Source organism: Haemorhous mexicanus, chromosome 19 (genome assembly GCF_027477595.1).
Source record: "Haemorhous mexicanus isolate bHaeMex1 chromosome 19, bHaeMex1.pri, whole genome shotgun sequence".
Taxonomy (NCBI): Eukaryota; Metazoa; Chordata; class Aves; order Passeriformes; family Fringillidae; genus Haemorhous; species Haemorhous mexicanus.
The window spans coordinates 12,159,674-12,183,834 of NC_082359.1; the positions used below are offsets into that span (position 1 = coordinate 12,159,674).

The 24,161-nt window shown below is 54.9% G+C and overlaps 1 protein-coding gene and 1 long non-coding RNA gene across 22 annotated transcripts in view; one reads left to right on the top strand and one right to left on the bottom strand.

Annotated features, from left to right (window-relative positions):
- NCOR2 (nuclear receptor corepressor 2) overlaps positions 1 to 24,161 on the bottom strand; it is a 226,570-nt gene that overhangs the window by 31,464 nt on the left and 170,945 nt on the right. For all 21 annotated transcript variants that reach the window (XM_059863546.1, XM_059863545.1, XM_059863534.1 and 18 more), the window contains 5 exons: positions 23,353 to 23,525; positions 20,557 to 20,619; positions 11,393 to 11,535; positions 6,989 to 7,136; positions 4,005 to 4,560 (listed from right to left, as the gene is read on the bottom strand). In XM_059863546.1, coding sequence (XP_059719529.1) covers positions 4,005 to 4,560; positions 6,989 to 7,136; positions 11,393 to 11,535; positions 20,557 to 20,619; positions 23,353 to 23,525 — 1,083 coding nt within the window. The remainder of the gene's footprint in view (positions 1 to 4,004; positions 4,561 to 6,988; positions 7,137 to 11,392; positions 11,536 to 20,556; positions 20,620 to 23,352; positions 23,526 to 24,161) is intronic.
- LOC132336240 (uncharacterized) lies at positions 13,467 to 18,466 on the top strand. Its single transcript, XR_009488828.1, has 2 exons — positions 13,467 to 15,915; positions 16,167 to 18,466. It is a non-coding gene; the product is annotated as an uncharacterized LOC132336240 (long non-coding RNA).

A 24,161-nucleotide genomic window follows, 5' to 3' on the forward strand; every position in this document is an offset into this window, starting at 1 on the left:
TCTAGAGCTGGGTGTTATGGAGCGAGGTGACCAGCCCGGATTTCATTTGGACATCATGTTACCCTCCAGAGCTCACACGTACAGCTCACGCAGGGCTGGGGACCAGCTTCATGCTCTTCTTCAAGGACTTTCTTTTATCAACGTGCTAAAGCCAGGGCAAGTCACCATGTGCAGGCAGCTTGGGCCCTTGGGTCACTTGAAAGATGAGAGGCTGGATTTGGATGGGATTTGGCACTCAGCAGCGGTGCAGCCCTGTACTCTCACCACTTGCTCTTCCCCTTGGCTGTTTGAGCTGCCAGGTAGATACACAGCCAGCCGTGCAGAGCCCCTGTGCAAACATGGGGGCATCCCCATGGTGCCACCAAAATAGGGTGGGATGGAGATGTGCAAAGCCCATGGGTCAAACCCCCAGCATGTCCAGCTCCTGAGCTCGTGCTGAGATCTGAGGGACCAGAGTCTGCCTAGGCCATCTCTGCTCTCTCTCCCTCCCGACTCCAGTTTGCTGAAGCCAGTTCATAGTTTTCAAGCTTTACAGCTTGATTTGTTTATTTTAGCTGTTATTTCAGTGTTCTCTTCAGCCTATAAATTTCAAGGTCATTCCATGCTCACCCTCGGATGAATAAACAAGTGTGGCGGGGCCGTGTGTGGGGAATAAACTCAACATGGTGCTGGGGCTGCCCCAGTTCTTGCTCTGCACAGTGCCTGGCATCAGAGGGGAAGGGGACCCACCTCCACACTGGCACCAGGGTTAGGCACCCAGGGGAAACCAACCGAGGGACAGCAAATTTGAAAAAATTCTTCCCTAAATAATCCCAATGATACCTGCCTGTGGAGCCACATGGGTGTCGTGAAGCTGCACTCCTGGAAGGGTGCAGTGCCCCAAAATCTGCTGACACAAAACTGGGAACAAGGGCACCCAGCACTTGTTCCTGAGACTTCACGCCAGGCTGAGCTGTGGAACTGCCACCCCAGCAGCTGCTTTGTGCACTCGCTGGTGCTTGAAGAGGTACACTGAAGCACGCTTAAAGTCCCTTTAAGTACCCTCAAGATCTTCAGGTTTCCTGAAGCCCTCCAGGATCCTGGTGCTTCGGAAGCCAAAGTCAGTATTAAATTCATCAATATGCAAATTGCCTAATTTATTACGTCCCTCCCAGCAGATCTTGCGCCAGACAATGGGATGCGTGTTGGGTGCTTTGCTCTGGAAATCTCCGTATGAACAATTCTTGGCATCTCTTATCCACCCGCTGCCAACCCAGCACTTCCCAAACCCAAGGACCAGTGCCTTAAGGTGGCTGATGGCATTGAGAAGGATGGGAAAAGAGTCAGAGCAGGAAGGGCTTGGCAGACTCACAGCTGAGCCTCAGCAGTGTAGAAATGTCTCCTCCCAGGCATGAAGCTTTCGGGATGACCATGACACTGCATTTCCCATACTCTTTCTCCTTTCTGCCACAGGGATGGATGGGGACTAATTTAACTTCCAGATGATCCAACACACTGACACATGACCCAGCCAAACATGACTCCATAGTAGCTGTGCAAAGGCAGTGGCTACCAGATCTCCACAACAGGTTCCCCCAAGCCAGAGACATGGCTCCAACACTGCACTGGCCTGGCAGAGTCTCTGCACCTATAGCAGAACCAGCAATGGGACATACAGCACCGGGATGGTCAGTGCAGGTGCCTCCTCACCACGCTGCAGGTCTGCAGCAGTAGCTGTGTGTGGCCTCCCTCACATGTCCCCATCTGGTGTGACCTCCTGCTGAACCACATCTTGGCTGTGCTTGCAGCAGCCCTCCTGCAGCACTCGCTGCATGGAACCACAGACAACCAGCTGCCTCCTTCAGCTTGGATGAGTTAAGGCTGTGCGCCTCCTCAATCCTGGACATGTCTTTGGTAGTGTGAACTGCAGGAGGACCAAAAAAAGGCTGCCCCTACTCTGAACTCTTCCCTTTCTCACCGCGGGGACACCCCAGCCACCCTCTGTCCTCTTCTGGGAGATGCCGGGGACAGCTTGATGCTTTCACAAGCTCAGGGAAGAGCACCCACGCCCCGCTGGCGCTGGGTGGGTGGGCGAGCATCGGGTGATGCGGTGACGGGGCGGCTCACGCGGCATCGCGGTCCCGCTCCGCGCGAGTCACGCTGCGGCAGCGGGGCTGCGCCAACGCCCGCGGGCCGGCAGCCCTCGGCCCACGGGGAAGGCAAGGGAGCGAAGCTACAGCTGGCAAGGGCACCGAGTCCCTGTTGGGAGCCAAAAGCTCTGAGCCAGCTGAGGATCAACCCTGTGGGTGCTTCTGGGTTGGGAAGCGCCCGATGCCAGCGTCAGCTGCAGCCTTCCCGTGCCAGCAGGCCCTGCTATCGCCCGCGCCTCATCAGCACACCAGCTAAGAGGAGTGGCCCGGGAGCTTGGGACGCCTGTTTAGTGTTTAATATTCCTGGAAGCTGGTAACTGTTTGACAAGCGAGATAGGAGCTGATTCAGCGAGGAGCCGCGATGGAAAAGTTGTTCCCAAGAGGATTTGCTCCTTTGCTGCTAGGAAGTTGGTAGAAGCCACTGCTGCCCTGCTTTCGGTTGGGTTAATGTTAAACTAGAGGAGAACAGCCCTGCTGGCCTCATTCTCCCTTACTGGGAGATTTTCTCCTGTCTGGGAAGCAGGGGAGGGTGGAAAGGGGTGGTGCTGGACTCTGGCCATTGCTGGAGAGGAGCACTGCAGCCAAGAGGCCTCAGCCCTGCCACGGGGCTGGCCAGCAGCACCCGCACCACCCCTTGGCACCACCTGCGCTGCTCCAGCTGCTCAGCAGCGAGGGGCTGCACCCCAGAGGATGCTCCCACACCAGCAGTGCTCATCCACTGGCTCCTGCATCAACCACAGGGGAAGCACAGAGGCCATGTGGATGGTGGGAAGCACAACAGCTCCCTCTGACTTCATCCCACCACTTTGCTCAGATGCTCTTTCAACAACCCCATCCACAGCACTGCACACATCCACGGCCTGCCCAGCCTGGCAGCACCCATCTTGCTGCCAAACTGCCCTCCGTGAGCCCACAGAAGGCTTGCAAGACACTGGATGCAAGATGCCAGCCTTCAGTCCCTGCCCAGCTCTGAGTCAAAGAGGGACTGCTGCCCCTACATACAATGGCAGGGTGTACACAGGAGTCCTACCTGGCCCAAGAGCCGTCATAAAATTCAGTGCTACAAAGATGTGTGTATTCACACGTACTCTTTAAAAAATGGAAAACCCTCTCTCCATGTGTGAGGCTCTTGGGTGGGGAGGGCCCTATGGGAAAAGCTGGGAGGGGAGCAAGATGTTTCTCCAAGGAGGAGGCCAGTGTTTCTCCTCCCTGTCCCAAGAGCCATCCATGAAGGGTCTGAGGCGCTCTTGGCTGCCAGACCTAGGGGTGGGTGGGGGGCTCAGGACTGCAGTGGCTCAGGTGAAGACCCACTGGCATGGCCCCAGGAAAGCTTGTACATACCATATTCCCCTGCCCTTATGGCCAGGATGGATACTTTCTCCCTACAGATCTGAGCAACACCTCTGCCAAAGGAGCAACTCGCCCCCTCTTGCAGTAAAAAGGCATCCCTGACGTGACTTTTCTCCTGCCAATGCCAACTGAGACAGAAACCATTCCCAACCCCGGATGCTGGCAAACCAGCACAACTCCGCTGTCCCTGAGAGCACATCCCGCTCCATTGCGTCACCCAGATGGGCAGCTGCCACCAGCAAATGCAGTGGCTCTGCACCCAGCATCTGCCCACGGCCATGTCCTAGAAGCACCCGTGTGTTGGGACATGGCACTGCTTGTTGTGTCACAGCCCCTTTGGAAGCAACGGCCAAAGGGCTGGGGGGGCACATGGGGACACAGCTGGGAAGCCCCTTTGCCAGGGAGCACCTGAGCAGTGATACCCCCAGCAGGAGCTCACAAAGGAACCCATGGGCACTGTGACACAATGGAAAAGCTCATCTGGCCCTTGGGTCATGCCCTTGTCCCCTTGCCCCCCACTCCTACCTGCTCTTGTCCACAGCATCCTGCTCATCCATCTCGTCTGCGCTGCAGGTCGCGCTGGAGTCGCTGTCGGGGTTCACCCCGGGGCCTTTACTGCCCTTGTGGCTCTCCTTCTTCTCGGCCTTGGGTGTCCCCTCCGTCCCCGCTGTCCCTGCGCTGCTGACGCCGCTTTCCACCTTCTTGTCATTCCCCTTGTCCTTCTCCTGGCTCTCTTCACTCTCCTCCTTCTTCACCTCGCTCTTGCAGGGCTCCTCACTCACCTTCTCCTCCGGCTCCTCCGTTTTCACCACGTCCACCACCAGCTCCTCCGGCACCTTCTCCTCGGTGCTGGGTGCCTCGGGAGCTGTCTCCGGCGGGGGGCTGGCGGCAGGAGCGGGGTTGGCAGGGGGAGCAGGGGGAGCGTCGGGGGGTGTTGGAGCCTCTTCCCACTTGACTGCCGGTTCCGTGCCGGCGTCACCTCCCGGCCCGGGTGGTGCCTTGGCCCCGTTTTCGCCTCCTTCTTTGGCTTCGGGCCTTGGTGAGGGAATGCTCTCGGTGTCGGAGCTGTTATTTACTGCAGCTGAGAAAAGGGAAGAAATAAAAATAAGGATCAGCCTGAGATTCTTGCTTCCCATATCGCTGCCTCCACCCCCTCCCTTGGGAAGAGAACGCCCTCGTTCCTCTGAGGGGGAGATGATCCCAGGGCTGGGAGAACTGTGCTGGGATCCCCAGATCCAGAGCCTGCTAAGCAAAGGGCTGTTCTGGGGGCCTCTCTGCTTGCCCAGCACGACTGTTAACCCCCACCCAAACACAAAATCACACGCCCAAAAGCCTGGAGACTGAGTGACTGGGAAGCTGGATTTTAAGGGAAAACCCTGGCTGCTGGCTGATCTGGCAGGACAAGATCTGCTCCCTTCTCACCCTCTTACCCATGGCACATGATCAGCTGCCCCAGACCAGGCACCCTACTCGCTGACTTACATCACCTGTCTCCCTGGCTCTGCCACCCCTGGAGCAGCTGGGATCATCCCAAAACACTACACGTGTTTGTTATTGGTGGCAGAAGAAAGGAGGTCAGGGTCACCGAAAGGAAAGTGCTGGCAGTGCTGCAGGACAGGTTAATTATTACATGGGAAGGATCATTCCCAGATCTGCCACCAGCAGCTTGATGTGAGCTGGAAGCACAAGCATCCATGCACTGCTCAGAGTTAGGTGCTGCCAAGAGATTGTTTCTACAGCTGGGGAGAGGATCACTCCCTCCAAGCCTCGGCTGGACAAACATGGCCAGGGCCAGGAACACCAGGAGATTTCCACAGTCCCATCCCAGCGTGTCCCCACCGGGCAGGGCTCTCACGCTCATGCCCCAAAGGCTTCCTCACATGCATTCCTTGACTTGCTTCTCTTCACAGCAGCTCAGAGAGCCTTCTAATGTTGGTGACAGGAGTGCCACAGAGGGACTGCGTCCTAAAAGCTGTACGTCAGAGCACATCCATCTGTCCTCAGAGTGAAATTGTACCACACTCATCAGGAATCTCAGTCTTCTTCAATCTTACTCACTTACAAACAAGAATTGAGGTGTCCCATCACCCAGCCAGAACAAGGTTCACAAGATTCACAGTGTGTTTGGCAAAACTCTTCCCAACCACCACTTGATGTTACTCTGAATGCTGTCCTGAGACATCCAACAGTGGCTCATCCCAAACTCAGCCAAGCTCTAGACTTCCTTGCATTCCCTCCAGATGCTGAATCCATACTCTACACCATAATTCCAACACTGAGTCTTTCCCCCTGTCCCTGGATTGGCCATGCGGCCCCTGCAATTGCAAGGTATTGTCTGAGTATCCCCAAATGTCACCCTGGAGCCAGCGACCATCTCCTGTGTAACACCACCCTGGCACTTCCATGCTCACTACATTTTTCACACCCCTCATGCTTTTCCTACAACTCTGTAGGGCACCCCAGCAGCAGAGCAAGAGCCAATGCTTGGAGAGTAAGGCTCAGAAGCATGTCAAGAGATCTGTCTCTAATCTCAAAATCATGTTGTTTCCTCTCAGGCACTCTTACAAAGAGAAGTAACTACCTTTTACTTTGCTCCTGTGAGTCATGTATCACCTCGCACAAAGATTTACCTGGAATCTGCCTTGTTATGAGTCACTCACAAGGACAATTTGAAAAGATTTCCCATTTCAAGTCCCATTAGCCTGGGTGCTAAGGCCAGGAACCAGTGTGGTGCCAGAGTGCTGGTTAAGTTATTAAATTACTTTGACAGAAGTCAAATGGGCATTGTTGGAAAATTGTGCACATTTTCTCTGAACTCCAAACTGCTGCGCTTTCTAAGCGATAAATAGCTGAAAATTGTCACTTTCAAGTTGTTTCCTTTCTTTGGTATGGCTGGGAGGGAGAAAAATGCTGCCTTAAAAGGGAAAGGAGGAGGAAAAGCCCCACCAAGGTGCATCAGCATTGCTGGTGGCAGACCACGGCTTCCCCTGCCTTTTCTCCAGTGCTGGGCTCTGGGAGCTCCACTGCCCAGGAAAGCAGCAGTGCCCTGATGAGATGGGGAGAGACCTCGGTGGGTTATCTCTCCTTGAGCCCATGATAAGCTCCATGAGAGCTCAGAGTGGTGGCTAAGAGCATGCAGGGACCGTCCTTTGGAGCAAAACACCAAGAAATGTGATTTACAGGAGGTCCTGGGAGGCTGTGTGCTCTTGGAAAGCGCACTGACGGAAATCAGAAACCAAAGGGCTCCCAAAATAGCCATCTGTCCAGACAGACACGGGAGGAGGGCAGTGATCCAGGGCACTCCTTGCAAGCGTGAAATCCAGAGGTATCCAAAATGCCACGAGTGCTGTGAGACACCATCCCCTTGGCGTGACTTTGGGGTGACAGACCCCTTGTGAGTGCTGACACAGGCAGCCCCAGAGAGGCCGTGCGCGGTGCCTCTGCCACGACTGGGCAGCAAAGCCAGAGGAGCTGAGCACGTTCCCTGCCACAGCCCCCACCTGCCTCACCTTCCGCCTCCTCTGCCATCTCCTCCTCGTTGCCACTCGTCCCTGACACCTCCATCTCCTCATCCTCAGCTGCGGGAGGGAAGGCGGCTTCTTCATTCTGAACAGCGGCGCCTTTTTTCTTCTTCCTCTTGGCGTTCCTTTCTTTCTCCTGAAGAAGAGCAAGAATGGTGAGAGGCAAAGCCTACCAGGAGTTATGGGGCAGCAGAGAGCACTGGTCCTGCCCAAAGGGTCAAGAGGGACACTGCCAGCGACCCCCTGCCCTGGGTAAACCCTCTGAGCACCAGGCTTTGGGACCTTTGACAGGCTTGCCTGTTGAAAGCCTGGCAGTGTGGTATCACCTGGCCAAAAACTTTTGACTGCTCTGCAATGGCCAGCCTGGCTCTACAGGGAGCTCCAGCCTCAGTATTCAGGGGAAGAACGGCACAGACACATGGACAAGGGACAAGCATGCAGAGGTCACCAGTGAGGGGCTGGCAAGAGCCTGGGGGGTCACATGTTTGCTCATGACACAAGCGTGACACGCTGGTCCTGCGCATTTCCAGGCTCTACCTCCAGCTACACAAACACGTGTGGCTGCGACTTGACGCTTATCTGCAGATAACAAAGCTGATGCCCCAGATACGGCCCAGCCAACATCCTCATGCACCTGCTTTCATGACTCCTTTGGCAGGTGCTGCCAAAGAACTTTGACTCCCATGCCAGGGCAGCTGTCACCAGTGGACAGTGGGCACGCTCAGTGCAGCAAAGCATCCCAAAGGTGACTACCTGGTGTCCTGGCTTGCCCTGAGACAGCCCCAACCCTCCCTGGCTGGAGCACGTGCCACAGCCACGAGGGTGTGGACAGCTGCTCCCTCCTGCAGACCTAAAGGAAAAGTCTCGGCTTTGCTATTGTTTCCTGCTCTTGTTGCTTGAGTAAATATTACCAGTAGGAACAGGCTCATCATCTCCGGCTCTCCCTGCAAACCCCACATGAGTGACGTGTGTAGGACGTTTATTTACATGGATGAAAAGATAAAGCCGTGGTGGAAACGTTAACTTTGCTGCTGGATCTCTGTGCTGGGAAGAGCTGGTCTCCCCCCCTTCCCCCACCCCCAACTTTTCAATCCTTTAGAAAACTTCCAGATAAAACAAACAAATACAACTGCTTTTTGCTTGGAAACGCTGCTTGCTCAAAATCTATTTTTATCAAACTGGGCAGGAGAGAGGGAAAAGAGGCACTTGAGAAGCGGCTCTGTGCAGGCGTGGAGAGGCAGAGGGAGGAACGCCAGGCTCTGTGGTTCCCTTTCCCCAGCCCAGCCCTGCCGGAGGTGTCCTGGTGCTGCCCCGGCAGCGATTCAGCCCTGCACGTTCCTGTGTGAAGCAGCAGTTCCCCATCATGCTAACGCAGTGACAAAGCGCCGACGTTACTATGGCAAAGACTTCTCTGCCTCTTACTCACGGGTCCGTGACTCAGCCGCGGGCAGGAGCGGGCTCCTCACTGGGAATTAGCTGGGAACCAGCCTCTGCCTCAGCACCCTACTTGGCCAGAGCCTGGGGCTGGCAGCTGCTGGCAGAGCAGTGAGCGGCCCCAGGGCCACCGTGGGTCCCTCTTCCAGCAAACCCCACTGCTGGTATTTGGGGGAAGTGATGTGAAATACAGGCAGCAGATCCTGCCTGCATCTAGAGATGTGTTCAAGGCCACCACTTTGCCTCTTATCACGCCTACAGCTTCAGACTCCTGGTGCAGTCTTGCTCCTCTCTACCTTCCACCAGGTATTTCTTGAGGAGCATCCAGAACTTGGTGCCATTCAAACGTTCTGACTCACCAAAACCACTGAGGATATACCCTGAGCACAGCAAGGACACAGAACCCTGCACAAGGGGTCACTCCATGCCTCCTCCTCCACAATGTCTTTCAAGGCCATCTCAGTAAATTAGGCCTCCTCCTGCACTCACCACCTGATGTGGCAGCAACAACCCAAACAGCTCCCAAATCCCATCACCAACACAGAGCCACCCTGATGGCAACCTCCCATCGGGCTCAGCCTGTCCCAACAGCAGGACAAAGGCAAGTCAGACACACTCATTCCCAGAAGCAGAGGCCACCAGACTGCACTCCTGAAGCATTTTTGCAGTGCAAAGCCAGAATCATCCAAAAAAGCAAGGAATTAAAGGAATGTTGCTCAGAGGAGGTCCAAAGGACTTGGTCTCCGAGCAGGACCAGCCCCAGCCCTGGGGATAACTGGCCCCTCTTTCCTGCACAAGCCAAAACAAGCCCAGCAGACCAAAGTGACAGTCACACCACAGACTGCTCCCAGTGAAGACAGGGCTTATCTCCAGCCACGAACAGAAGGAGCAGCTCAGAGGACACCGTGTCTGCCGATGCCCTGCTTTCCTTAAATGCCAAGATTAGCGAGTGCAGTGTGCTGAAGGTCAAGGCTAAGTGACGCTGATGCCTGGGACACATCTGAGCGGCGCAGCAGTGAAACCAAGCCAAAACACACAGCAGGGCAGATAAAGTGAAGCCTCAAGGTGGCCTGACCCTGCCCCAGCAGTAACAGGCTGCCTGTCCCAGGGTGCAGCCGGCTGGTTCTGTGTCTGTTTCCCACCCCACACCGGTCACTGCCGCCGGCACGGCCCCACAGCTCCTCAGAGCCACCTGCACGCTGCTGAATCCTGCTGTCACACCTACCTGGAAGAGGAGGCTACAGTATTAATGAGCCCTATTTGGGAAATGAATGAGATCTGCTAATTAAGTTTACTCTCATTTAGCGTTGAGGAGGAAAAGCAGAGCTACTGCATTTCCCTGCACATGATCAGCAATAGCTGGTGGTGGTGAGGTCAGGGAATAATCTGTGGATGTCATGGCAGAACTAAGTGATGCCAGGTTGCTTCACACGTGCTTCCTTCACAGAGGTCATGGCTGATACTGGCTATAGGATGAGATTTGGAGGCTCGGTTTGCTTGGGATTATATTTAGGAGTAAGGAAGGAAGGTCCATGGCAATTTAATCTCAGTTGTTCTTTTATTTTTTTCAGCTTTCTGGCATCTGCTGTTGCCACAAAACAATAGAGTACAATAAATAACAGCTGAATGTTCATTGTTCTTCTCCACGACCAAATCCCACAGCCTCCAATGCTCAAGAAATAAAATGATGATGCTGATATAAACTGCAAGTGAGAGTGAGCAATTAGACTGGAGAAGTCTAGCGGCTGCCTTGGAGGGACGGATGCAGGGAAAAATGTGGTTCTGCAGAAAAACACTTCCGTGATATAATTTCTGCAACATTAGGGAGCAGAGTAAATTAATACACACCGGCTCCACTGCCAGCAAAGCCGTATGATCTTATTTCAGGTTCTCCCCAGTAATGAACAATGATATCTTTCTAATGTAACTTTTTATATTCAGAGGGCTTGATGCACATTTTACAGAATATTTCATTCCAGCCTTTATATGGGTCTGGGGGTCTTTTATATAGTTTGTTTGCTTTGTTTCTAAAAACAATTCGGTGAAACATGGGAACACAGGGGTGTCTCTGTGCATAGAGAATTAATAAAAAAGAATCGCCGATGTCTTCTCTTTCTCTCATTCCTATAGACTGACTAGGATATTAAATTCCTGGGTGAGTCATTGAATGTTTTCCTGTCTTTCTTTTTACTCTTGCTGTAATAGCTCGCTTGGAAAGATTCCTGCATTGAACATTGTCCTTTGCATTTTCAAAGCACCCCTTGGGGGTTTAGCCATGTGAATTCTATTAGCCAGAAACTGGGAACCCCAGGATACTCTACAAATGAAATAATTATAATCTTTAGTGTCTCTTAGCAGTCCAAGCTATCTCCAGAACACCAAACAAGCCTCAGTACATTCACACCCTGCACCACATGCCAGGAAAGCAGCAGCATTAGCCCCATCTGAAGGGGAAACTGAGGCACAGAGAGGTGTGCACATCTACTTGCAGTGCTGAAGAAAACCTCTGTCAGAGACAGGCTTTCCTCAGATTGTCCTAAATCTCTGATTTCCTTTGGGGCAAACCAAAGCAGTTTACTGCAGGTAACTGCAGAACCTGCAAGGTACAGACCCGTGTGGCCCAGCTGGGCTCTCTGCTCACCAGGGCGGAACAGCCCAATCTCACCAGAAACAAAGTATTTGCACAGCCATCAGAACTTGCATCCTGGCCAACACACCACAGCCCTGCTCCTTATCTCCCCATGTACTAGCCACACTCCAGACACCCAGACAGCAGCTCTGCCTCATCCAGACCTCCGAGGGGGGACAGATGGGTGGACAACCCTTTCCCATGCCACTCCACAGTCCCCACAACTTTCACCCAAAGTGATGAAGGCCCCCCCTTGGCTGTGGGAAGCATCCAAGCCCTTGCTAGGGAATATCCACAGCACCCAATGTGGGCTGGGACAGGGCTCTCACCATTTTCAGTTTGTGCTGCTGTAGGATCTCGTCCAAGTTCTGCCTCTTCTTGTAGTTGAAGTAGAAGTTTTTGCACTGCGACACGGTCTTGGAGCCCACCATCCTGGCAATGGCCGACCAGTTCCTCCCATGCTCAAGGAGACCTGCAGATGGAGGAGGCACAGAGGAGAAAGGTTTGACACCAGATGCACTCACACAAGGGCAGCATTATCCACACAGGACGGGAAACCTCCTCCGTGCAAGCCAAACTCCACAGGAACAATATGCTCACCAGCACCTGTCTGAATGGCTTCTAGACCAGGGGATGACCTATGAGAGCCTGTTTTTATTTCCAAAAGGAAAAAAGACGCTGTGCTGACCGTCTCTGGAATAAAACACATCCCACAGCCGTGTCTCGGCAGTCACGAGGCCGAGCGCGGCTCCCTGTCCCTTGGGACGGCTGCAGCAGGTGTTGGCACGCCCAGGAGAACTTGGGACAGCTGCTCTCAGCCCCCAACACGAAGCAAAGGCTCTTCCCACCCCAAGGCACACAGCCCTGCTAGGGAAGGGGAGGGAAGCCTGGGCAGGTGAGTGGCAGCATGCTGGCAGGGAAGCCCAGGTGATGTCCCTGGCTGGGAAGGTGTGCCAGGGGATTAGTGCTGGTCACAGGCTCATGAACACAAACAGCTTCCCAGGTCAGACAACACACCAAGGGCTGGCAATGCTGGCCAGATGGTGCCACCCAAACATGGGGCAAAGCCAGCAGGGTGGAGGAGGATGAGGAGGAGGAAGGAGATAGTCAGCAACCCGTGTCCTTGCCATCTCTGCTGGGGTATCTGGGCGCCCCTGGTCCTGCAGATGGAGGTAGGAGTCACAACCACAGCCCAGGGACGGGTGCAGGGGCACCCCAGGTTCCTGGAGGGGACCTGTGAAAGAACCATCCAGACTTTCTGGGAAATAACACCTCGCTGCCTGCAGTTATTCCTGCTGTGTGGCTGGTCTTTTGTGTGGTGTCTTGTGGGGCTGGAGATGCCACCAGCCTGTGGGACACTGCAAGCCTGGCTTGCTCCTGACTGCCCATGTGATGCCACTATCATGCCAACAGCTCCCTAGCTCTTCCCTGCACCTTGTGAGGGCACAGGATGCAGAGTCTGTAAGCCCAGAGTTACTATAAGGCCACAGAAAGGTAACTTCAAGATGGAAGTCAGCATGGAATGAACCTGCTAAGAACATCTTTCTCCTTTGCTGGGGGACTTTCTGCCCAGAGGCCACTAACCATAGAGCCCTGTGTGGCTGGGAGTGGCACTGACCATTGGCTCCACATCCAAGTCCCTCCCTGGCTGCTTTGACACCATGGGGCTTGGGACCATGGTGAGTCCCACACTGGGGCTCCTGGCATGGCTCTGTTTGTGCCTGGGAACATTGCAGCTGTGCCCCAGCCTCACTGCCAGCCTCCTGCCAGGCTGCTGCCATGTGTCAGCCTGGCCCTAAAGTGGCAGCCCAACCTCTGCTGCAACAACAAACCCCAGGGGACGGGCTGATCTCAGCACAGCCACACGCAACCGGCCCAAAGGACGTGCCCCAGGATCTGACCTGTGAGTCCATGCAAGGGGAGGGCACAGCGTGGGGGCTGAGGGCATGGCTGCATTGAATAGATGGCACCATGTGCCCCCAGAGAGATTAAATCCCCCTTCCTGCTTCCCAGGTCCTGGAGAAAACCAGCAGCACCCAGCACAGCAGGAGTTAACATCCAGCTGGTGCCTGTATCCTGCCCGTCCCAGCACCAGGCTTATCAAATTGCATGTACGAGGCATCACATGCACTGAGCACCAGAAAGGCCCTGGCAAGCCAAGAAACAAGTTTGAGCTTTAACTCTGCAACTCCCAGCCTCGCTCAGCCAAACCCACGACCTCTGTCACCCCGCTGACGGGCTGGGACTTCTTAAAAAAAATTATAAAAAAAAAATCACATCCGGCCACCAATCCTGAGGCAACGAGTGGGGCAAGAGTCCTCCCCCTGCCGTTGCTGAATGCCGCAGGGGAAAACAGGACAGTCCCCAGTGTCACAACCCATCCCCTCTGACACAATCCACTGCTGCCTTCCAAAGCAAACATGCAGCTCTGTCCCTCTGCTCATCACCACACTGGTGGCCCAGCACCAAGTGTGACAGCCGGGCCAAGGCTGATTGTGTGCCCTGGGCAAAGCTGAAACGAAGGCACTGGCAGCGGTGTGGATGTGCCATGAGCACGGGTGCTCTGGCAGGAAAGATGCCAGAAGGCAGGAGCTGGCATGGCAGAGCTCATGGCTGGGGGGTGATGGATGTCAGCATGAGTGGTCCCCAGCGTGGTGTGACCTTTACCGGCCACAGGCAATGCCAGCTCCTGGCTGTCCTTCCCCTGCCCAGGCTGGCTGTGCCCCTGCTCACCAGGACACCGCTGAAGGAGCTTGCAGCAGGGCAGGTGGGGAGGAGGAAGAGGAGGCTGCCTGCAGCCCCTGCCCGCGGGACCAGCAGGGAGCCCCACCACTCTTCTTCTACATGAAACCAGAGCGAAACAGCAACACCTGCTTCCCACGCTGTAGTTATCTGCACACGCGGGAGGGACCAGCCGAGACACCCCCGGTAAGCTCCCGGCTCGCCAGGCACCCCATCTCCATGAACTCCTCCAGCAGAGCCACCCCCAGAGCCTGCTCCCCCTGCCCCGCACTCCCCGGCGCTCCAGCCCGGCACGGCAGCACCAGCCCTTCGTTCCACATCGCAACTGAAACTATGACTAACCGAGTTATCAGATCCTCAGGAAGGCTGAGCTCCTCGGCTCGGGGCGGGGGCTCCGGACGCAGGCTCTGCCGCAGGCACGCAGCCACACACAACCTCGAGGTTAACCCCATCCTTCGGACCCCAACACCCGACTTACGTGCTCCGGCGGGCAGGGAGCACACCTGGAGTGTGCAGCGGGTGGGCTGGGAAGGACACGGCTCTCAGGGCACTTCTTCAAAGCCCCCCCGGGCACGGCAGCCCGCGGCAAAGCGCTGCGAGTGCTCCGCTCACACCCTCCCCACGCATTTCGCTTTCGCTCCCTCGCAGCAGCCGGAGACAGAGAAGAAAGCAAAGCCGGTTCCTTAAATCCTGGGGGCGAGAGGATTTCAGAGCCATGGGCGGCCGGGAGCGGCGAGCAAACGGGCACCGAGGCTGGAAACCAGGTCACAGGCGGCAGACTCCTGACCCCGATGGCAGAAGTTGGTGGGAACACATGTTCCGGCCCCAGCGCTCTTCCCTTCGGAGCCAACAGCGTTCTCCGCTCTCCTCCGCTCGCTCGCCGGAGCGTTCCAGCCGGCTGCAGCCGCGGTTGTTAAGGTGGATGGAAGCGCCGCCAGTATTCTCTCCCCTACCTCATCTCCTTGCTCAGCAGCTCGGGGCTATAGGGAGACTGTGCTGTTTCAGGAGATGCCCGACGTTGCCAAGAAATAATAATAATTTAAAAAAAAAAAAAAAAAGGCAGGAGAAAAAAGCGAAGGGGCGGGAGCGCGGCAGCTCCGCTCCTGCCAGCCCGGGGACGGGGAGCCGGTGCCGTCGGTATGTGGCGGAGCAGCGAGCAAGCTCTAATCTGTTCCTCTGGCTGACCCGGGGCTCGTTGCATCTGAATGTGACCTCTAGACAGAGCATTAATAACGAACGTGGCGCTGACCCAAGCTGACAAGGGGTGCGGCGCTTGGCACCCGCTCCCGCCCTCCCTCGCTCACTTTCTGTCTCCCTCGCTCTCGGCTGAATGTCAGCGGCAGGGGGAGGGATCCAGGAAAACAAAGCTTGGCTAATAGTTTTCTCCGCTCTCAAGTGAATCAAAGGCGCTTTTCTTTGGGGACGTGCGTGCCGGCGAGCCCAGTGCCGCACCGACGGGTGCCGTGGCGCCTTGGGACACCTCGGCCCCAGCTGCTGCCCTGGCACAGGAGGGATGGATGGGGAGAGCTTTGGCACCGGTGCCGCCATGGCCAGACCGGAGCCTCTGCTCCCGTACAGCAAGTGGAGGCTGGAAGGAAGAGGAGCTCGGAGAGCGGGGTACCGTGCTCGCCATCTCGGGGAACTGAGAAGAAGCCTGGAGGGGCAGTGCGGCAGGCGAGGAATGTCGGCTCGCAGCCCCTCGGCTCTTTGCAGCTCGGGGTTTTTACTAGAGACATTCCAAGGCACTCTGGCACGGCTGCCCAGCTCCACCCTGGGCTTGGTGAGGGCGGAGAGAGCCCGTAAAAGGGTCCCTTAATGGGAGCTCGCATGGATTAACAGACCAAGGTTATAGGGGAAAAACTAAGTGATATCATTCCCTACGCCTGACGGTACCTGGTGTGATCCTCCAGTACCTCTTGCGCCCACACACCCTCTTGGGAGCGAACATGGAGGCAGTTCTGGCTACGGCACCGCCAAAATGTGCCGCAATCCTCTTCTGGAGAAAGACCAGCCCTACGGAGTCAGCGACACCACGCAAGGCATCCCGAAAGCGTGGTCTGCATCGCTTTCCCGCACTAACCTCGGGGTGCTTTGCAGAAGCTCAGAGAAGGTGAGTAACTTCTCCTGGGCCATGGATCAGTGGGTGGCAGAGCCAGGTGCACGCCAGGCTGCTGATGCTGTGCCAAGGGAAGCAGTGGGGATGGTGTGTGGGGGTGAGCCCGCATCCCCTGCAGGCGCTGGGGCGCTGCTGGAGGGACCGTGGCACAGGCAGCTGGCTCGGTGTGCTCTTGCCACTGTGGTGGGTGATGCCCTTCCTTCCTTCCTTCCTTGGTGAGTGATGCCCTTCCTTCCTTCCTTCAGGTGATGCTGGCACCAGCCTGCTGTGCTCCCAGTGGACCTCTCATTTGGTGACTGGACACAAGCACACCTCTGATGTGGGAGCCTGCAGCTGAACTTCCCAGCACCTTTCACACCTGTCATGCCACTTCTCTGCAGGGAGGCAGTGTCACCTAACAAGGTGTGGGTACCTGACCAGCAAGGAGTTGGGGGTCTCGGACCAGCTCAGCTCTAGCACAACATCCCCTCTCTGCTGGCCCTGGCTGGAGACCCTGAGCTCCCAGATCTCCCCTTTGAAACGGATAATTCCTATACCACTGCATCCACTTGCTGCAAAACCTTGAGCCCTGTGCCCTGATCACAGACCTGCCTGGTTTTACTACTCTTGCCATAGCCTTTCTTTTTTGCTGTGTTCTATCCTTCGACACAAGGGCACAGGAAGACCCCCTCAGGATGCCCACTCCTGGAGATGTGCCATTCCCTCTGGTCCAGCATGGCAGTGAGTACACATGGAGCAGCCACTGCTGGCAGGCCCAGCTCTCTTCTTTCACCTGGTTCAGATACTATTCCCGCTCCCTTATTGTTGAAAAAATAATACTCAAAATTAAAATGTAGGCAGCAAATTATAGTAATTACCCAGCAGTTCCTCCTGACAGGCCTTTTGTATTCCATTCACTGACACTCACTAAGCAAATCCTCGCAGTTTGCTCCTACACACTCGGGAAACATTCAACCAATGGTGGCAGAAAGTGCAGCTCTGGGGGCACAGTGGGCACCAGCACCACAGGCACGGTCCTGGGGGTGACACCCTGGCTGAAAGGCAGCCAAGCACCAGCCTGGGATGGCAGGGATGGGACTGCAGTCAACCACAGCCTCACTCAGGGCAAGTGTGGCTAATTTACGCCGTGGACACAGTTGTGCCCTCATGGCACTCTATCTGCCCCATCCAAATAATTTTTAACATGTTGCTTTGTACAGAGTTCATGACAAACACCAGGCACCCACTGCACTCTGGCTGCACTGGCATGGACAGGCTGGGCTCTCCTTGCTCTGGGCTGCCCTTGCACCCTGCTTGGATAGAGGACACCTGAGTGGGAGACCCCAAGGCACATCTCACCCCAAGGCCACCAGAAGGACAACGTGCAGTAATGGGCGTGGGCTGCAAACCAGTTTCTCCAGCCCACTTTTACTACTATCAGAAGGTTTTTACAGTTGTAAATACATCTGATGGGAGAAAGGAAGGCTCCAACATGAGCACAGGGGAGACAAAAGGAGGAAGGTATGGAGCTGCCAGCTCCCCAGCTTCACCCAGCCAGCTCCTGCATTTCAAAGGTAATGCAAGGTGGCTGACTTTATTTTAGTTTTGTAAACAGAACGGGACTGGGGAAAACATGGTTCAGGTGAGTCCAAAACTCAGATGAATTATTGGCAGCACTGAAAATAAGCATTCAAAAGAGTGCCTTTGGTATCCAAGGGAATATTTTATATCTACCCAGAAGGAATTATATAGGAGTTTTCATGGGTTATTTAACTCTCTGTCATTGGTATTTTACAATCGTGCCCAACGCTCCTCTGCCTCATCACCTGACTCCATCCCGTGGCCTCAGTGTGGAAAAAAGCATAAAGAGCCCCAAGCTGGCTGTGCCCTCAGGACAAGGAGCACAGAGCCTGGGCAAAGCACGGGAGGACCTCAGCAAGAACCTGCCACTTGCACCCGCCTCTTTGAAAGAACAAAACCACTTGCTAGACGCCACGGGAAAACCCCGAGCTGGGCGAGAACAGGTACCAGACTTTAAAGACTTAGTTAACTAAGGTCATGTGGAAACCTCCTGGTTCATCGAGTTCAGCTCCAGGGCGGCTGCGGCTGCCCTGAAGCTCTGGCACGAGTGGTGACACTTGGTGGAGGGGCTGGGGGGGGACAATAAACCACCCACTGCTGAGGCTGGTGCTCAGCCACTGCTCAGACCCCCTTCCAGCCTACCTTGAACTCCTGCCTGCATGGGCTCATCCAGCAGGTCCCCCAAAGGCAGGAACTGCCTCAACATTGCCTTTTAAGGAGCAGCCCCATCCTGCTGCTGAATGCCTCTGCACCCTGCCTGGCAGCAAAGCCGTGGGTGCTGCTGCTTCCCAGCCTGGGCAGGGAAGGGGGAAATCCTTGAGCAGCTCTGGGTAAATCAAAACCTCCTGCTTTAAGGATCACAGATATGGCGCAAGGAGATAATATCAGAAAAACACATTCCCCCATCGTTATCCCAATCTCTGCACATTTTGACAGACTACTGAATCGAAGTTTATTGCATAATGGAAGTGTCATTAAGCAAAAACTTTCCTCTTGCTGAGTTTTTGTTCCCCTATTTAAGTTTAGTAACACGGTACTCCCCTTCATTGTCTCCCCTAGCAGACACAATCCTGCCTTCTCCTGACTGGAAACTCCCTGTGCAGCTCTGTGACTGTGGAGGAGAGCAGGCAGCTCTGCTGCCTCTCTGTCCCAGGGCTGTTTTCTCTCACCTCCCTGAACACAAATGACAAGGAGTTTCATGCCACACACAAAACCCAGGCGTGGACAGCAGGGCCAGGCTGATCTCCTGGCTGGTAAGTGCTAGGAGCAGACTGTCCCCATCTGCCAAAATACCCCAGCGTGGTAGGGCTGACATTCCCTGGGACTCACATCTTGCTGAACTCCCTAAACCAGCCAGCTGTGGGCTCTTGCTGGTACCAGTATGGAGCAGGGTGCCTTGGGTGGCTGAGTCCTTATGGTGAGGAGGACTGTGCCTGTGTCTCTGAGCCCAGCCTGCACAGGTCACCACCCCCTCTGCCCCTGCCCAGCCGTGCTGGCAGCAGCTCTGCCACCGCCTCCTCCAGCCTCTGAGGTTACCTCCGGAGTTTCAGTTGCTGTGAGTCGGAAACCCCCAGCACGCAGGTCCCTGGAAATGCCAGACACAGCCAGTTCGAAGCATTAAAGCGGCTGCTTCCTGGCAGAGGGGAATTTGGCTTTTCTGTAGAAGTCTGGTGTTGCAATCTCAGTTTCCCAGGTTGTAACGAAGGGAGAAACAATCAGGCATTGGGCTGTACACCAGCAAATCTCCCTGCCTCCTCCTGGCCCCTGGGCTGGAATAGTGCTGCATGCTCCCACGCTTCATCCTTCCTTCACACAGGCTTTGGCAGCTGGTGCTGAGGCTCCTTAAGTGCACCTCCACCATCCAGCATAAAACAACAAGAGGCACTTTTAAACAACCAGATGCTGATCTCCAAAATAAAGCAGTGCTCGCAAAATATCCCTCCAACGACCCTCCCCTGCCAGCATCTGCTCACCCCATTACCTGGCCCCAGGCCAGTTTCCTTGATTAAAGTCTATCTATTAAGTTTTGTGACTACAGAGAGCCCCGTTCAGCAATGCACAGGATTGGCACTGGGTTGTAAAAGAGGGCTGGAACAGCTTAAAGGCGAGCGAGCCAAACACTTTGGGATATTCACAGGCAAAGTAATCCAAGTCCACAGCTCCCACCGGCACCTGGGCAGCCGGCACTCCAGAACATGTAATCACCATCCCAGCAGCAGGTGCATTCTCCAAGCTGAGCCGAACCTGCTAACACGCCTATTTGCCTTTGCCATCCCTGAACAGCACTCATTTCCATTTTAATTTCCCATTTACAATCCTCTCCGGGCCAGAAGAGTCGGCAGCAACGCAAGTGGGATGCACGGGCTGGGGACGTGAGCTCGACAGCCCATCAACAGGACGTGACTTTGGCAAAAAATTAAAGCAGTGAAAGGGCTGGCGCAGGAGCGGCACGAGGAGGGGAAGTGGCAAGAAGGGCTGTGCTACACTCAGCACTTTTTAAAAACGGTCTCAGCAAAGGCTCTGAATCAGCTCCAGGATGTAAAGTCACCGCACACTGCCCTGGCTCTCGAGAGCTCCCCAACATGTGCCTGCGGAGTGCTGGGGCTCAGTGTCCTCTCCCTGAATCCCAGAGCAGTGAACACAGGCAGACACTCTTTGTGTGCCTTGAACAGATCACACCGAGGCCATAAAGCTCCTAAGAGTGGGGTGAAACTACACCCCATGCTAAAGGCACCAGCAGCTCCAACACTGCAACGGACAACACGCCTTCCCCATTTCCTACAGCCAACTCCTGCCTCGAGGGACACATGGCTCCAGCCACAGCCCAGGCATCCTTGGTGCTGGCACAGCTCCTGGGGCTGGAGAAGCTGAGCGCACTCCCCGCACCATTCCCTGCCTTCCCCACACCCTCCCTGAGGCGCACCGGGAACAAACCAACAGCAGGACAGGCAGGATCCGGCCCCAAAGCTCAGGATCCATCACACTGCACCAAAGCCAGCAGTCAGATTCTTTCTATCCCCAGTTGCTGGATTAGCTCCAGCACAGCCGATAAAAAAAAGAAAACGAGTGTCTCACCTTTTTTAGCCGTCTCCATCTCCTCTTCGGTCCAGCGAGAGCTTTCATTCATTTCCAGGGAAGCTGGGAAGGAAGAAGGAAGAGAGCAGTCAGCTGTGAGCAGGAGCCAGCAAGCCCAGTGAGCTCAGAGGAGGTGTCCCAACACCCAAACCCAGTCCCATGCCCTGTCCCCTGGAGGCATGACAAAACCCCATGCAGTGCAGAAGTGCTCCCACAAGAAAGGCTGTCATGGTGCGGGCTCGAGAGGCTTTTCCACACCACAGTACCCCAGGCACAACATCCCCTTGGGATGCACCTCAGTGATGCAAAACCTCCACTTTGGGCCTGGAAGCAAAGCCAGATGGCTTGAGAGTGGCAGCAGATTTCCTGCTGAGGGTGCCACGCACCCTGGCCCAACAACAGGTACCTAAGATGGAGCTGGCTGGGGCTGTGTGCTTTGGAGGAGGCAGACGCAGGGTGGGACTGTCAGAGACGGAGAAACAGCGTCACCTCAGTGGTGACTTTGGCCGACTGCATCTGTCAGTGCTGGCCACTGACAACACTAGGGTGTTGGCCGTGTGACCACGGGCTCCCTCTGTGCCACCACTGGGCTCTTGGACAGCGCCTCCGAGCCACTTCCAGCAACAGTAGGGGCCTATCTGGAGCAGTGCCCATTGAGGGGGACATGCTGCTCCAGCCAGGAGGCTGATAGGGGTGTCAGCATCTGATGCTGCCTCTCTCCCCAACTCCAAGCAGGTGCTGGGGACACCAAGGTCCTGCATAAAGCCTTCACTATGCACCAGTCCTGCTGGCAGCCTGGCACAGAGCAAACCCTACAATAACAAACTGGGGTGTGAGTCAGAGACAAAAAACAACTCGGTAAGGAAACAGATTTCCGGCTCAGGCTGCCAAGGGGTTATTACTCTAAACAACAGGCAAAGCATTATTTCAACAGTGATGAGAGATGTTTTGACAGTGTCCTTTCAAAATGGAAAACAGGCTGATAGGTTCAGGATAAAGAATACAGGCAAGGAGAGAAGGAAGGATCTTCGAAGAAGCTCTACAAGAAGCTGAGACCCTGTGGGAGGACAGCGTGAGTTCCAATGCCCACAGCAGTGGGCAGAAGAATCTCCTTCAGAGCCGGCTGAGCACGACTGCAGGTGTCACCTCCCGGAAGACAGCACAGGTCACTGCCTCCCCCAGAACCGTGTCGCCCCTGGGACACCAGCCAAGAGGGAGGGAAATTGATACCTCACTGCTTCCCCCTGGCAGCAGGCACAGCCAGGGCCACAGTGCTTGTTTACGTAAAAGCGAGCGTCCCCAACGCCGTGCAGGCCCTTGGCTCAGCTGGTGATGCCTGTTATTGTATGGTACAGAAATGTCACAGAAATGGCCCGTTTGGTTTGATTAATGGCATCGCCTGAGGTTGTGAAGTTATGAAACAGATGCCCACAGGGAGCTCCGGCACGCTGCAGTTAAACCACAATACGGTTTTGTGCTGGTTTTTAATGTTCAATTGGTATTTAAAATGCAATAACTTTCTTAGCCAACCTAAATTAAAGCGCTATTGGAGAGACATAAAGTGAAATCAATTGCTCAGATATGTCACTGGAATTGATCCATTCCTTTTTCCCAATTTAACACGGTCTAAAGGCTTTCCTCTGTGTTCGCAGTGAAGTTTATCAAGGACTCTGAGATACCAGGATAAAAAAATCCCATCTAAGTTACTGGCATTATCTGCTGCTTCTCTGCAGCATTGCTGAACAAGTTGGAGGGAGAGAGCAGGGCTCTGTTGTGCTGGGGACTATTTATATCGCCTGTATGAAAACAGAGCGCTCGCAATCAAGGCTTCAGCCAGTTGTCAGCAGAGAACAGGGAGGCGAAACACCTCCGCGTGATTTATGGCACATGGAACAGCACAAGCAAGAAACTGCAGAGCAAGGAATCCGAGAGGAGTCACCCTGCTTTTATTTTTACCTGCCTTAGGTAGCACAGCAATAATTCTGTACTTTGACAGAGTAGATAATATAGGAAAATTAGCCAAATTCCTCGATGCATTGGTTTCTGTAAGTCAATACATGAACCAGCTCCTTGGGGTGGCAACTAGTGATGCTGCAGGTGCCAGAGGCAGACGTGCCCAGTGTGGGGCTGTGGATGCTGCCATGAATCCCATCTAGCCCAAGGCCAGCACGGCAACATGGCAGGGCTATGGCCATGCTGTGGCCTGGTGCAGTGCCTGGATGCCATGGTACAGGCAGACCCTTTGCTGTATCAGGCACGGATGGAAAGGGACCAGCCCAATGCCCAAGGCCAAGGAGGAGCGATCCCACAGGCTGCAGCTGCTCAGGCTCCAGACAAATTTGAAAACAGAGCAGGTAGAAGTGGCAGAGACCCAGGCAAGCCTGGGAGGGCAGAGCACGGTCCCATGCAGAGGTCAAGGGGACTGGAAAGCCAGAGTAGCCGCAAAGGGCATCAGCTCAAAGTGCAGGAGGAATGCAAGCCTTGCCAAAGCACTGCTAAAACTGAAGGCTTCCCTTTTTGTCTTTTGCAGCACTTTCCCTCTGAGGCCATAAAATGCATGAACACTCAGCCAGGAAAGCCCAGGCTCGCAAATGCCCCCACTTATCCTGGTGAACCACACCAAGCAATTCACGTGACAGAGACAAACACCATTGCTACTCCCCAGAAAGAAGGATTTCACAAAGGAAACCCCTCTTCTGCCAGCGGAGAGCAGAGCAGGCTGACGTCCCATCCCAGCACAACGGATACCCCAAAAGCCCAGCCCAGGGCAGGGTCCCCTTGTCCCCTGCCACCTACCCAGCTCGGCGCTCTGCTGTGGCGTGGCTGCCTCCTCGTTGTTGGCCTCGTTGGCCATGGAGCGGGTGATGCGGCCCTTGCGCCGGCCCTGGCTGTTGGCGGTTTTGCGGCCCTTGGAGGTGATCGTTTCCTTCTCATCGTTGTCTTCTCCGGACGTGTCGTCGTTCTTGTCCCTGCAAAAACAGGGAGAGAAGGGGGAAAAAAAAAAAAAGTTGTTTGGTTGGTCTGATTTTTAGGTCAAGCAATTATTTCTCTGCACGTGTCTGGGGATTTTTCTTTTTGTTGTTGGTTTTTTAGGGGGGCAGGTCTGCAGTTTTTTTGCAGACGCAGGCTCTTTTCCTGGCTGGAATTGGCAGTGGGGTGATTTGTGGTGGGGTTTTCTTTCTGCAGCTGGCTGCAGCTCCACCACCAAGTGCACGCAGAGACCTGACGGAGACAGGTTTAATACCAGACCATTCAAATTCATCCCTGCCTCCTCCTCATTTATCTTCCTGAAAGGGACCTGCTGGTAAATGTCTTTGCAGCCTAGATATAATGAAGCCAGATGTTCTTTTAAACCAAGTATTAAGCCCATTACAGATAGCGAGCGGTCTGCGTGCCAACCTTCCCCTGCCACGGCGCTGATGCTCGGTGTGAGGGAGGCAGGGCTGGCTGGAACTCTTCATCTGGGAGTGCTCACGTTGACATCAATAACACCAAAGGTGAAGTGCCGTGCTCCGCTGCCCCCATATTGCTCCTCTGGCTCCCAGAGGCTCTCATAACAACAGAACAAGCTGGAGGATCACAGGAGCTTTGCAGATTGATTGGGT